Below are 13983 nucleotides of genomic sequence, written 5' to 3'. Positions count from 1 at the left end.
TGGGATTTCCCCCCGGACGGGGATTTGAGTCCCAAAAAGCCGGACGTGTCCGGGAAAATCCGGACGTATGGTAACCCTAGATAAACCCTTTCCTACTTCTTCAGGTTCACTTTCAACATTGAATATAATCTTTACCTTTTGTTTCCCTCTCTGCTTCTATTTAAAAAGTGCTAAATTCTGTAGCATGTGTAACAGAAGACATGACCTAGGACCGGTGACTATCTATAAGAAATCCATCATTCATTAATATTTACTGAATAACCTTTTAAAGTCATGACAGCATATTTACACTGTAGATGCACATTTTGTTGCTTGTCATCTACAAAGTTAAACATCCAGGGTTTGAAAATTGTATCCAAAATGTTACTGAGAAAGTCATTTAAAAAATGTCTTACTTTCACTTAGTGATATCTGATAAAGAATGGTAAGAACATATTAGACAAATACCTGTCAGGAATGGTCTAGTTATTACTTAGTCTTACCTTGAGTGCAAGGGGCTGGACTTTATGACTTACTGAGGTCCCTTCCAGCCCTACACTTCTGTGATTCTGTGTGGTCCAATTTGGAAAGCATCCAATTATCTGCTTCAAAAATATTATTTTAATAGATATTAACAGACGACTGAGTCAGGCTACTGTTAGGAACCATATTCGAGATATTAAGATATGTCACATGCTTTCTTTTTGTCTGCTGGTGAAGGAAATCTTAACTGATGTCTACAAAAGTCTTGCTGCACATCTAAAGTATCATCCCATTATCTGATTGGCTAAACTATCCATACTTGGATTAAGAAATCGTAGCCTCCATCCCACTTCATTTATCTCTAAGTGAAATGGGTCTCTCTTGCTCCTGTAGCCAAGAACATTATTTTAATAAGATGAAAAGACACTGCCTGTCCAGCATATACATTGGCTGTCTGGAACAGTTAGCAATTCCTTACTGAAAAAACAATAGGAAAATATATGATAAAATCTAGGACTTTTATGACATGATGATTGAAGAAATGGTGTGAATTTTTTTCTCTTCCCCTTTTGATTGATAAACCTCCAACACAGCATGGCTGTCTGGTATGTTGATAAACTAACTCTACAAAACAATTAAACTACTGCAAGCTGGGGTCTGAATCTACCCTGAACTAGCCTGCCGTGGCCTAATGGTCCATGTGCACCCTGCTGATGCGCATCAACAGTTCATTTAAGTGCTTTGATCTAGTAGTCTTTGAAACAGGAGTGGACTATTAATGAACTGTCAGCGCACCTCAGGAGGGTGCACTGTGGACAGTTAGACCTCAGCAGGCTAGAACAGCATAGATTCACACCCCAGCTTGCTGTGGTCTAATGTGTAGACAAGCCCTAACTTCATTCTGCAGCACACACTAAGGTAAAACTATCATTCAAGTCAATGGGAAGTAAGTATTGCAGGACTGAGCCCTTAGTATGATTGGGTTTTTTATACCTTTTTTTATTTGATTTTTGGTTTGGTTTTTTTTTTTTTTCATTTGTTTGTATTTTGTAAAGTATTTACTAGAAGAGTATCTACAGTAGATATTGTGTATGGTCCTGATCCCACCCCACTGACGTCAATGGGAACTGAGCCAGATACATATCATTTTGCATTAAATCCACCACTTAAATGCAGTCACTCTCTTTGGGGTAGAACACAGCAGCTTTTCAACAGCACGCAGTAAGACTAAATAAATATTTAGGACCAGAAGTGGGGAAATTCCACCTTATACCAATTGAAACTACAGCCAGGATTTAGGAAGACAGAATGTAATTACCCAAAAAAGAATTTATCCGAGACAATGAACCCTCATCCTTAGACTTGCGAGAAGTGCTCTGAGATCTTTGAGTAGCACAATTGGTCACGCTCTTGGTTATAAGTCTCTTAGCAAAGACTCTCAACTGGTGTAAATCCACATAGCTCTTTCAACTTCAAAGGAGCTATGTCGACTTACATCAGCTGAGAATCTGGCCCACACTAACAACTAGAAAGTGCATTGTTGGTTCATTACTGCTCCCTACTGAATCACCGCACCACTGTTTGTAACTGCTGAGTTTTCTTTGATTCTTCACCAATGTTCCATTCAGCACTGATCCTGCTCAGCTTGTGAGATCTAATAAGATCACACTCGAGGGTGTCATGGTTGCAGCAGACCAACACATAAGCATTGTCAAGGTCCTTTTTGTTAGTTCTTTGCTCCCTGCAGGATAAAGGCTGCAGTCATAAATAATCTAGTTTTAGAAGCAAAGCCTGAATTCAAAATTAGATACAAACAAATGAAAAGTTGCTGAATAAATTCAAACTTGAACTAGGCTTTTCCAAGCTTAGATGTTTCTAATATTAGTCCTTTTGGCTGGGGTTACCAGTTGAAAATAATGTACATTATTGATTTATACATATTAGCAGCAGGAGGTAGCCCCCTTGTGGTCCAGAGAATACAAAACAAGCTCCAGTCAACAGCAGCTACACTGGAAAATATACTGTACTGAAATAGGTATGAGCAGAACTGTGTGTACAGGGGTTACAGAAGAGCCGTTGCCTTCAATTCAGAAGGGGATGACAACTCAGAATAAGTAGCCTCCAGCAGGCATCTTCTTATGGGTCTGTAAAGTAAACTGGGAAAATGACAAGAAGGATTGAGAGGGCTGTGTTGTAGAGGAGGAAGAACAGGTTGAAATACAAGCTATATTAAATGTTGTACATCACCACAAGACTCACCTGGTGGACTGCATATAGGGGACCAATATCTTAAAATGAGTGGAGTTGCACCAGTTTACACTAGTTCAGGATCTGGCTCCTGTGACTTACTTGGGTACAGGCTGCAAGTTATGTTGGAATAGACACAAATTTTAAATTAAATGTTTTAAGTCCATCTAAACATCATCTTTCCCCCCAGGGAGTTTCCACTGAATCCACTGAGCTCCCATAAAAAAAAGATACTTACTTTACCAACAAAAGGTGGGATTTCAAGTGAACTAATTGAGACCTACTCATTAAGGGGGGTGTCCTTTCCTCTTCTTATCAGGTGTGGAGAGCTCCACACACAATCCCACTGTGGTTCTTCTGCCTGTAACTGTACAGTAACTAGGGAGGGGCTGTATATGGAATGAACATTCCTGTGCAGCATACAGTACAGCTCTGTGGAGATTCCTTGTGTACTGTCCCCTAGGCAGGATTTGGGAGTAGGAGTAGAGGCAGTAGATTTGCTTCCATGCAGATTCACCAGCCATTGACTCCCCACACACTGGGGTACAGTGTGTGTGGAGGCTGCTGCAGGCAAAAGTCTGCTGTGGTGGTTGTAGATTGTCTCCACTGCTGCTCTGTGGCCTAGAGGGAAAGATTCCTTACTGCTGTCTTCACAGAGATCCTTACCACTAAGGCCATCTCTCTTTAAAGTCATCCAGCTGGTTCCTACCTGGAATAGCAATCTCAAGAAAATGCCTACACAGCTAAGGGTTATGTCCCCATAATAGCTTTTCTTATATAATTTCCCTTTAGTACCCAAATGGATTCATAATCAGACGAAGGGTCTTCAGACCAACTCATTACCACTATTATTGGCTGTCCATTAAGTCATATTGCCTGTCCTTGGCATAGAAACTACCTAATCAAAATATCTTGAGGGAAAAGCTTGCCCAGCCCTTTTGGGACCAACCAGTAGAACTTTTAAAATGTCTCAGATAAGATATTTGTGCCATACATAAACCCTAAGACCTGAGAACATGTAATAGCAACAAAAAGCATAAGCTGGAAATTAATTCATAACATGATTAATTTTGTCTTCTACTCAGATATCACTAGTGGAATAAAAAAATTGGTTTCTCATGTTTTCCTTCCTCTGTAATGATCAGCAAACATAGTCAGTATGACAGCTTACTACATTTTAAAAATGCAGGTCAGCTTTGCACAAGAATCTGCACAAGCTACAAGAATCAATATATAATGTATAACTCATAGATTTTGGGGTTGTATGGGAGGCACATATTTTCAGTCACAGTTCCCAGCCTCATAATGTACATTGCCTTAGCACTGTGTACCACTGTAACAATAGAAACTGGCACCATGCATTTTCAACTGTATACAAAGGCGCTTTAAAGAATGTTGTTCAATGGCTTCCGGTCTATTTATATTTTCTCTATTGTGCATATGTCAGGACCCCAGTGCCATGCCAAGGCCAACTTCCCAGGACCTAGCAGGATTCTGGGACTTATTGCAGCTTTCAATTGAAGACGTCAGCATGAAGTTTGATGAACTGCACCAGCTGAAACTCAATGAATGGAAACTAATAGAATCACCTGAAAGGAAGGTAAGCAGGCCAGAGACAATAAAATTTCCTTTCAGATTGTAGTGATAAGGCCTCCTGGTGTTACAGTCAGTTCCAGAAAGTGATTGGCTTCAAACCTGAAAATAGAAAGTGACTATTTTCCATTGCCTCATTAACAGATGACACTGTCCAGAATCAGGGCCTTGAGGTTTATTTTTACTTTCTTCTTTCATTTTTGGTTTAAATTGTAAGGTGTAAATAATATGGGTATAATTATCCCTACCAGCCCTGTGCCTAGCCACTGTCATTTGGCCCCTTGAATTCTGATAACAAATGACTAGGAGCAGATTGGAATTGAAAGATGCTCTGATTCATTCAGATTGCAAATGCAACTGAAATAAAGTCCCTCATGCTGTCACACTGTGAGCAGTTAATATCTGGGGACTGCATCCTCTACTTCCTTCCTAATGGAGAGCTCTGACTCCCCAAGATCTCTGGCTCTCTGGGGCTGTGTACCATCCCTCTGAGAACCTCGAGGACTGCAGATCGGCCTGTGAACCTTGTGTGGATAGAGGTTGCATCCTTGTGTAATTTCATGCTGTCTGCACTTGTGCTCTCAGGCTCCACATCCCTGCGGCCCCCTTGTTCATAGCAGTAGCAGCACAGATTGCAAATGAGCCACAGTGGCAATGTTGCTGTGTACCTGCTTTCTTCTTTACACAGTCCCCGCTCCTGGCTCCATCCCTGCTGATTACAATATTGTACAAACAGGGAGGGTGTCTTTAGCTTAGAGATAGAATAGCTGACCCCAACTGAATACTTGTTTGGTTTTGGAATGCGACAGGAGGTATCTTCTCAGAAGTTGATGTGCTCTTTCACTTCTTCAGGCATTTAGTATAACTGCTTGTGCCTCCTCTTGGGTTGCTTGGCCGGGTGGCTGGTGGGTAGGGAGTTTTGCTTTTGTTGATGGTGCGTGTGAAAGTAAAAGATGATTCTAGTGGCAGCATTGGTGATTGTCTAAGGAGGGAACTAAATCCTAGTAAAGAGAGAGAAGATGGGAGGAAGGACATGGGGATGTAATGCTCCTGACTGAAAATAGCAAATAAAAACAAAGTATTCTGGCAGAGCATGCTTTCAGGAAGAACAGTGCCTGTGCCCTCTCTCAGGACTCTGCTATAAGTCCTTTAATTTGGAAAATTGAAACAAGACTGCCAAATACTGTAAAATCTAACCAATGACAAGTGCATTTGACTATTAGGTTCAGCAGTTGCAGTAAGAAGACCTACACAATTCATGCCCCTCAAAAGATCTTTATGATGTAGGTCTTGCAGTGGATTAAATTAACAACCAACCAGTGTGTCCTATGTAAATAGTGACCCACTGTATCAATAATTATTGCAGCATTAACATTTACTAATGGCGGAAAGCTGCATCATGATAACAATGCTACTGATGCAGAAGGATACATATCATCCAAAGCTTTCAGTTCACAGTCCCACTCAGCGAATGAGTCGAAATGGGAGATCCAAATTTTGAAGTAAAATCTGCATTTCATTTTTCAAAACAATATCAGGCTTAATAGCTGCAGAATTGAGCTACAAGAAGCATTATACGAACATGTATTAAGAAACACTTTATATTCTAATAATTTCTCAATATGATTTTCTTAAGGTATTCTGGGCTGATGTATGGAACAATTAGCCCTACATTTCCATCTGTTTGTTTTGTTTTTGTATGTTACCTTTTTTGCAATTCAGAGAGGAGACTAAACTAATAGAGATGTATACACAGCTGCTATCTCATACCCAGCTGAGGCTAAACTCAGTACGATTAATTTAATTAAAAATCCTGTCCTGCTAATCTTAGACAGGCTTTTCACTCAACCAGAACACCCAGATACACTGAGTTCTTATCTGAGAGCCAGCCTGTGTTTCTGAACATAATGGATCTAATGATGTGCCAGGTAAAATAAAATTAACGCGAAGATGAAAGTGAGGTTTGCAGCATGTATGTGTAAAGTACCTGCAATGAGAGTAAATGGAGATAAACTCTTTAAACTGTGCTACTGCAATGCAATCCATTGGAATTTGCACTGGATTCTGCAATAGCTGTTTTTCCCCTTGTCCCCAGAACTGATGGTGATTAATATTAAACATTAATTAGCTCATCTCAGAGTATAAATTGAGCATGTTTATTCATTGTGTGACAAGTATTTTTTCAATTGACATTTCTCTGATGTGCATGTTTTATCGATGTGGTGCCTTTCACATTTAACTCACTTTTCAATTTTCAATAACTATTGTAGGAAGAAAGGAAGGTTCCTCCTCCAGTACCAAAGAAGCCCCCAAAAGGAAAATTCCCTATAACGAGAGAAAAGTCTCTCGACCTACCTGACAGACAACGTCAAGAAGCCAGAAGACGGCTTATGGCTGCTAAGAGAGCAGCCTCCTTTAGGCAGAATTCAGCCACAGAGCGGGCAGACAGCATTGAGATCTATATCCCAGAAGCCCAAACCCGGCTTTAAAGACAGAATGCTGCAGAGTGTCCTTTTTTAAAACAAATGCTGTACAGTTTGTCACTTACCTGGTAATTTTTGTCTCATTCTCTCCACTGAATATGCCCTTGCTGTTGTGTTCTTTGTGCCATAAGCACAGTGGAGTGCTTTTGATTTCCTCAGAGTTTGCTGAGCTCATTGCAAGAACTACTTCTTTTTGTATTTATTGTCTGACTTACAATCAGCTACAATGGATAGGGCTTGTTGAGACCTGACTTATCCAATATGTTCTCAGAGGACAACAAGAAACACCTCTTGAGATGGAACCCAGCTTACTTTTTTGTTATTTATATTTTTATAAATTGTGTGATAATTAGGGATAAGAATAACAAACTATAAATGGGTGCATCTCACCATTCACTAGAGGCATTAGCTTATCCAAGTAGAAGGTGCTACAAATGTGAAGTGCAGGAAAGAAAGAACCCATTTATCTCTCTGACCTCCAGTTTCTTTTCCTTGAACCCAGCTAAAAAATTTGCCCATGTGCTCTGCCATTCTACTCATCTTTGTTACTGCAAAATAACATTAGGCCTCTCATGTCAAGTCAAGTTTCTGGAGATGAACAGGAATATCCAGCCACGAAAACTCCAAAGTTCATCAGGAACCAAGAAGCATACAAGCCTGGTCCTATTGGGAATGCCCAGTGAGAAATGTTTGTGATAGCAGTATAACGACATTCAGAAATCAAAGCAAAATTATAATGCAAGAGAACTTGAGTGATGGGGAAAGGAAAATGGAAGCCTTAAAAAGTTAGATCTTCTGTAGCAAGATGTGTAAAGAGAACAGTTATACTTACTCCTTTGGAACACTCATTGCATTTTAACAGTTTTTATGTGTTAACTTTTTATTTTACCAACCTTCTCTCTTTAATTTCAAAAGCTATGCTACATGTGAAATTTTAAACTCTCAAAATGCTATATCATTTGAGTTTCCAGGGTATCCTTGAAAAAAAATATTTGCTTGTTTAAAATGCCAGTTGTGATGTTGTAACCAGTTTAAGAAATATGAATGTGAGTGGTAAGTATATCTAAGTTTAAATGGTTATCTTAAGGTAAAGGTGAACTGTGGTTTACATTTTTTTTTCCAGAAATCTTTTTCCTATGCAGTATCAGTTAAGGCAAGATTATTCTCTTTCTTGTGTCAGACTTAAAGAAATGATTTGAGAGTAAAGTGACTTCCACACATGGAATATAAGGAAAGTAATTTTTTCAAGCCTCTGATTACTACAAGAGAAAAATAGGAACCACTACAATCAAGAGGCTTTAAATGTTAATTTGAAATAAATTTACATAGTATTATTCCACTTCATTTACCTTCCCATAGATAATTGAGCATCCCAGCTCTTAGAAGTCTTCAAATAAAGATGTAATAAAAGATATGGCCCACAGATCCTGATACCAGGGTTCTGATTACTACTCTAGGTCAAAAGAGTATTACAACTATGGCACAGATAGTCCCAACTAACACATTTTTTTTTCTGCTTTAACAAATACTATGTACTTAGCCATAGGCAGAACAGCTACTTAATTATACTCCAGCACTTTGGTTTGTTCACCTTGATGAGCACTTTAAATATGTACTTGGCACACCCTGCAACCTGCCACATGACTGAGAACATTAAGTAACACAGGTTACACAGATCTGACATTGCTTCAAATCTGGGTTTAGTTTCTTGGGTTTTTTTTCCTTCTGAGCATTTTGTTAAGCATGAGTTCTGGTTTTGGAGCAAAGCTGATATAAGCATGATTAGCTTCAAGATATGAATCTTTAGAGTTGAATAGTTGAGAAGTTTCTGTAAGGAGAAAACTCTGTAAATTGAGCCTGATATCTGGTATATATTTTACCAAATAGCCTTAAACTATGTTTGGAAGCAAAAACCAAGATGAATGTATACCCTTCCAAAAACAACAACAACAAAAACCCCCTCCCTGAAATATTCTTATATAAATGAAAACTTATTATACCCTCACCCCCAGCGTGTTCAAAGCGTTTTCTGTATACGGAAAGAGCTGAATCCTGGGTAGTGTACAATATTGATGCTGCTTCCTATATTTGTTGTACTATTTGAAATACAAATGTATTTGCAGGTATTGGCATCTTTAGTCTTTAAAAGTGATATTTAATGTTAAGTGGAGCTGCGAATTAGAACTATCCACATGAAAATAAAGCCAGTGTATTTCCTAGATGTAGGAAATTTAAAATAGACCTATATATATATTTATGGCACCTGATATGTTTTATCTAATTTCCTTGGATACTTCCAGGCTAAATCACACTTGTTTTATTCACTTGAGTAATCCCATATAAGACAATGGGATCACGTGATTAAGGCAAACAGCATTTGACCTGTCAGTATACAGAATTTGTAAAGTCGAATTGTAAAAATTAAGACTAGCTGTTAAATTTAGATCCCAGATTATGTTATAATGTTGACTTGGAGCAGTCCATAATGGTTTTAATTACACATCAGATGTAATTGATAGATATTTTGGGGTATTTTATGTTAGTATGTCATCACTAAATTGGACTCTAAATGTCTGGCTAAAACAGACCTGTGTGAGCAAATCAGACCCTAAATTTTACAATGTCCATGCAATGATGGGAATATGCTCAATATGAGTCTTTGGATATGTATGATTCCCTGTTTGTTCCACCTCTGTTCCAAAGAAGAAGAATTAAAAGTAAAATAGATGCCTACTGCTAAATCTGATAAAATGTTATCTGTGCGTGTTACATTTTTAAGTGCAATATATTCAACTTGTTGTGCAGGTAACATTCTATCAATAAAGGCAGATCATAAGCCATGTTTACCTATGTATTGTACATCTAATTAGTTGGAAAAAATAAAATTATGTTTATAATACTTGTGTTGAAAGTCAGTCACCCCCAATCCGCTTGAATCGTTGCTATAAGATACACAGTATTCAGTAATTATCGCTTACAGAGAGGTCATGTCAAATCTGGAAATAGCATTCATTTCATACATAGGAATGGATTACAGGACCAATGTAGGAGAAAATTCAGTAACTTACAATGTTCTATTAAGATAATAGCTGAATATCTCTTTTTTAGAGACTTCATGCTCTACAGATACTTAGAACATCTTTAGGAGTCAAAATTCTCATAACAATAAAATATTTCATTAGCTAGGCCATTTGTATACTAGATCTTATCCATAAAGGATGAAAGATACAGAAAGCCACCATTTGTCATTCCATTGTCCGTAAAACACAAGTATAATAAATAGAATTCTCAAGAGTATTATATTTGACGTAGGAACAAGACCTGACCAGTTTAAGGTTCGATACTTGTTATACTTATTTTTTGCTTTGTATATTTTTTTAGATTTAAAGTTCATTGTAAATTGCTGAAATACGTTACAATGCATTTTATTATTTCTCGACAGCTTCGATCAGAATGGCCCTTGGCAATGTGTAAAAACTGAAAATGTTGTACAGTTTAATACCAAAAATTACATTTTAGTTCATGCTTAAACTTTGTCACTGTATGTTAAATTTGAGGTCAATTAGAAAAGAATTGAAGCATAAATAGGAAGGTGTGTGGATTTCATACATATAATGCACTTCATATAACACAAGTAATTTTTTTAAAATCATAACTCCTGCTAAATCAGTGCCCTAATTTTCACTACTTTAACACTGTTGATTCTACAAATTGGGGAAACTTCCACTCAGCTGGTGATGTTGAAAGGGATAGAATTTACTACTAAAAGACTAGGCCACAAATGTAGTTTAGGCCACAAATGTACCAGGAATCTCTCCAAATCCTTCTTTGACTTGTGCTTCTCAACAGCTTCTCTTTCTTCCTGGGCTTCTTTGTTCATTCCTCTCTCACAACACACATTAGCCAGTTCTACTGCTCATCACCAACTCTTCTGAACGTAAACTTTGTGTTAGATCCCTGTGCTGTTTTATTCCAGTACGTATTTAGTCTACTTGGTAGCTATATTAGCAAACTAAGGACCAGATTCATCTCAGTCATTTGCATGCAGCACATTCTGAGACAAATTCTGTTCCTGTTTACACCTGGACTACAGCATTAACGTCAGTGGAGGAGGCTAGAGCTTGGCCTGTCTGACTGCATTGTGTGTTGTGCATGTTAACCTGAAGGCTGAATTTATCCCATAGGAAATTAGGTACAGCTGCCTCCTTTAATATTGTATAAAAGCATAAAGTCCGCTGTGAGGGGGCTTTAGAAATGCTGATTGATAGTTGAGTTAAAATGCTCAGCAGTAGTCAGTTATTCCTCTGCACTGCTTTCAGAGCAAATCACTAGACAATGCTGTCACACGTAAATTAAAATTCAGGTGACAAATATCAGTAAATCCTTTAATATTCAGAGTGGTGCTTCCCCGGTGTACGGGAGGTCAACACTTACATTTATATAGTGCCTTTCATCCAGAAGGATTTCAAAGCACTTTACTAGGTGATTTGCAAAGGGTGGGCAAAATTCTGGCTCAGGCAGGGAAAGTGGTTTAACTGGTATAAGGCTAGATCATGTCCTCATTCCCTCCACACCAAAAGGGAGTTTTATAATCCCCTCAGAACCTTATGGAGGCCACTTTGCATAGTCCAGGGTCTAGGCTGGAGGAGAAAGAGGTAGAAATTGGATGGTCCAAGAGAAAGGAATGACCATAACAGGGGTGGGGGCAATGCACATGGTCATCTGTTAAAAAATTAGGCAGAAGAGAGAGTGCATCCTCAGGTTATGGCACCTTTTCAGAAATAGCCTTTGCCTCTCCTCCATACTTGATGGTCTTTAGAGCCACTGTGGCCAAAGGAAGGTCTATTAGGAGCTATTCTACCAGGGAACTGGATAATGATTCACAAAGGAGCCACAACCAGTGCTGAAGGCACAGAGTGTGTAGGTAGTACAGGTTTGCCAGGTTTTTCTATCTCGCCTCTCAGTCTTTTCCATTGAGGCAACCCACCCCTCTTCCCCATAGCATCATATGGAAGGTTTCAGAGTAGCAGCCGTGTTAGTCTGTATCCGCAAAAAGAACAGGAGTACTTGTGGCACCTTAGAGACTAACAAATTTATTAGAGCATAAGCTTTCATGGGCTACAGCCCACTTCTTCGGATGCATACAGAGTGAAACATATATTGAGGAGATATATATATACACACATACAGAGAGCATGAACAGGTGGGAGTTGTCTTACCAACTCTGAGAGGCCAATTAAGTAAGAGAAAAAAACTTTTGAAGTGATAATCAAGATAGGTCCAGAAGCAGAATACTTAAGTATTCTCACACTTCTTATCAAACTGTCTATACTGAGCTATCTTGATTATCACTTCAAAAGTTTTTTTCTCTTACTTAATTGGCCTCTCAGAGTTGGTAAGACAACTCCCACCTGTTCATGCTCTCTGTATGTGTGTATATATATCTCCTCAATATATGTTTCACTCTATATGCATCCGAAGAAGTGGGCTGTAGCCCACGAAAGCTTATGCTCTAATAAATTTGTTAGTCTCTAAGGTGCCACAAGTACTCCTGTTCTTTTTGCATGATATGGAAGAATCTCCATTAGGGATCTTCAGCAGATACCTCCCCCACCAGAACTCCTTCCATGAGTTTTTTAAGCAGAGGATGATCTGGACTATCTGCTGAAAAAGCAAACGATGTATGCCTGTATTATAGGAGAAACTCGCTCTATTCGCTGCCTGCTTGTGGACTGTAGTAAGGCCATAAGTAGAAATAAAAAGGAATAAAATATTCTGAAATTGTACGTAGGGAGCAGGCAATTGCCAGTGTGTGGACCATGCTCTTTGATTACACCTTTTATGACCCTAACAGTTCATTTTATGAAAGATTGATAAGGCAACCTCTATGCAATATTTGGGGGGGGGGCAGATTAGGGGCAGCCATCATCCATCATAAGTGACAGGTGTATTTTTGTGGCATGCTCATGTGTACACCCAAATTCCTAGCTAGAATTAAGTTCTCTAGAAGCATAGGAATCACTTAGTCCATCACTGAAATGCACCCATCTCTGAGGTGAAATACAGCAGCGGAAACACTACATAACAGTATGTTCAGGACACTATGTGTAAAAGTGAAAGTTAAAAGGGAACTTGCCTAAAATTGAATTTGGCTGGAATACTGAGACTAACACACCTCCTCAAATTTACAAAATAAATAACCAAGTAAATGTAATTCCTAATGACTGTATGTGGCCAGTACAGTTTTTTCATTACATATGAAAGACACATCCAAGAACCCCTGTTAGTAAACGTGTGCCACCTTTCATAAAAGGTAATGACTGGGGAACGACATTATGGTCCTAATTCTGCCCTTGGTGATATGGGTGTAGTGCCTATTACCATTCCCTGAGGTCAGAATTGAGCTTTATGGGTCAGATTCTCAGCAGGTGTAAATCCCTGTAGCTCCACTGACATTAACGCCGATATAGATCACCTGAGAATCTAGCCTTATATCTGTAGTTAAGGATCATTAGTAGTCACATTTCTAAATTGGTATTTTGTTGTAGAACAGTCTTGTACTCCTTTAACACTGAGTTGACCAAAAAAACAATATTTAAATGAGGAACGAATGGGAGTTTATTTGAAGACATGCTCATTAGTTTCACCATAGAGATGTTTAAAATCCACAAATCAGTATAGCCCATTTTGAGAATTTTCCCTTTCTAGTTTGTCATTCTACACATAGCTGTTTCCATCTTTGGGGCTGAACTGCAATCAAAGCTCCAGCTCTATGTGATAAATATTCTTTAGCTTTCGGACTAGATTCTGATCTCAGTTACACTAATGTAAACCCTGAGAAATTCCACTGAAGTCCATGGAGTTATGCCAGATTTGTATCAGTGCAACCGAGATCAGAATCTGATGCAGCATGTCCTATTGAAATGGAAAACACTTACTGTGGAAGTTAGCGCATGCAAATCTTTTTGTAGTAGATCTTCCCTTTCAAGTAGGTCATAGTCACCACAGAGAGCTTGTTACTGGGCTCAAGCCTATGAAAATTGTCATTACATAGAAAACTACTAGCTTTGTTTATAGTTATCTGTGGAATCCACAGCCTCATATTCATGCTTTGATTTCCCCCCTGTGGAGGTTTAAATAGTTTGGCCATCTCACTTTAAAAGGGCTCAGCATGTATGTATTCTTTACTCCACTTTAT

The 13983-nt window shown here is 38.6% G+C and overlaps 1 protein-coding gene across 2 annotated transcripts in view; it reads left to right on the top strand.

Annotated features, from left to right (window-relative positions):
* DLGAP2 (DLG associated protein 2) overlaps positions 1-6791 on the top strand; it is a 506645-nt gene extending 499854 nt beyond the window's left edge. For both annotated transcript variants that reach the window (XM_026653071.1, XM_026653068.1), the window contains exons 13-14: positions 4157-4309; positions 6573-6791. In XM_026653071.1, the coding sequence (XP_026508856.1) occupies positions 4157-4309; positions 6573-6791 (372 nt within the window). The remainder of the gene's footprint in view (positions 1-4156; positions 4310-6572) is intronic.
* Positions 6792-13983: the final 7192 nt, after the last annotated feature.

The sequence above is a fragment of the Terrapene carolina genome, unplaced genomic scaffold (genome assembly GCF_002925995.2).
Source record: "Terrapene carolina triunguis isolate 2854851 unplaced genomic scaffold, T_m_triunguis-2.0 Scaffold42, whole genome shotgun sequence".
Classification (NCBI taxonomy): domain Eukaryota; kingdom Metazoa; phylum Chordata; order Testudines; family Emydidae; genus Terrapene; species Terrapene triunguis.
This window is presented reverse-complemented; position numbering and strand designations above follow the sequence as displayed.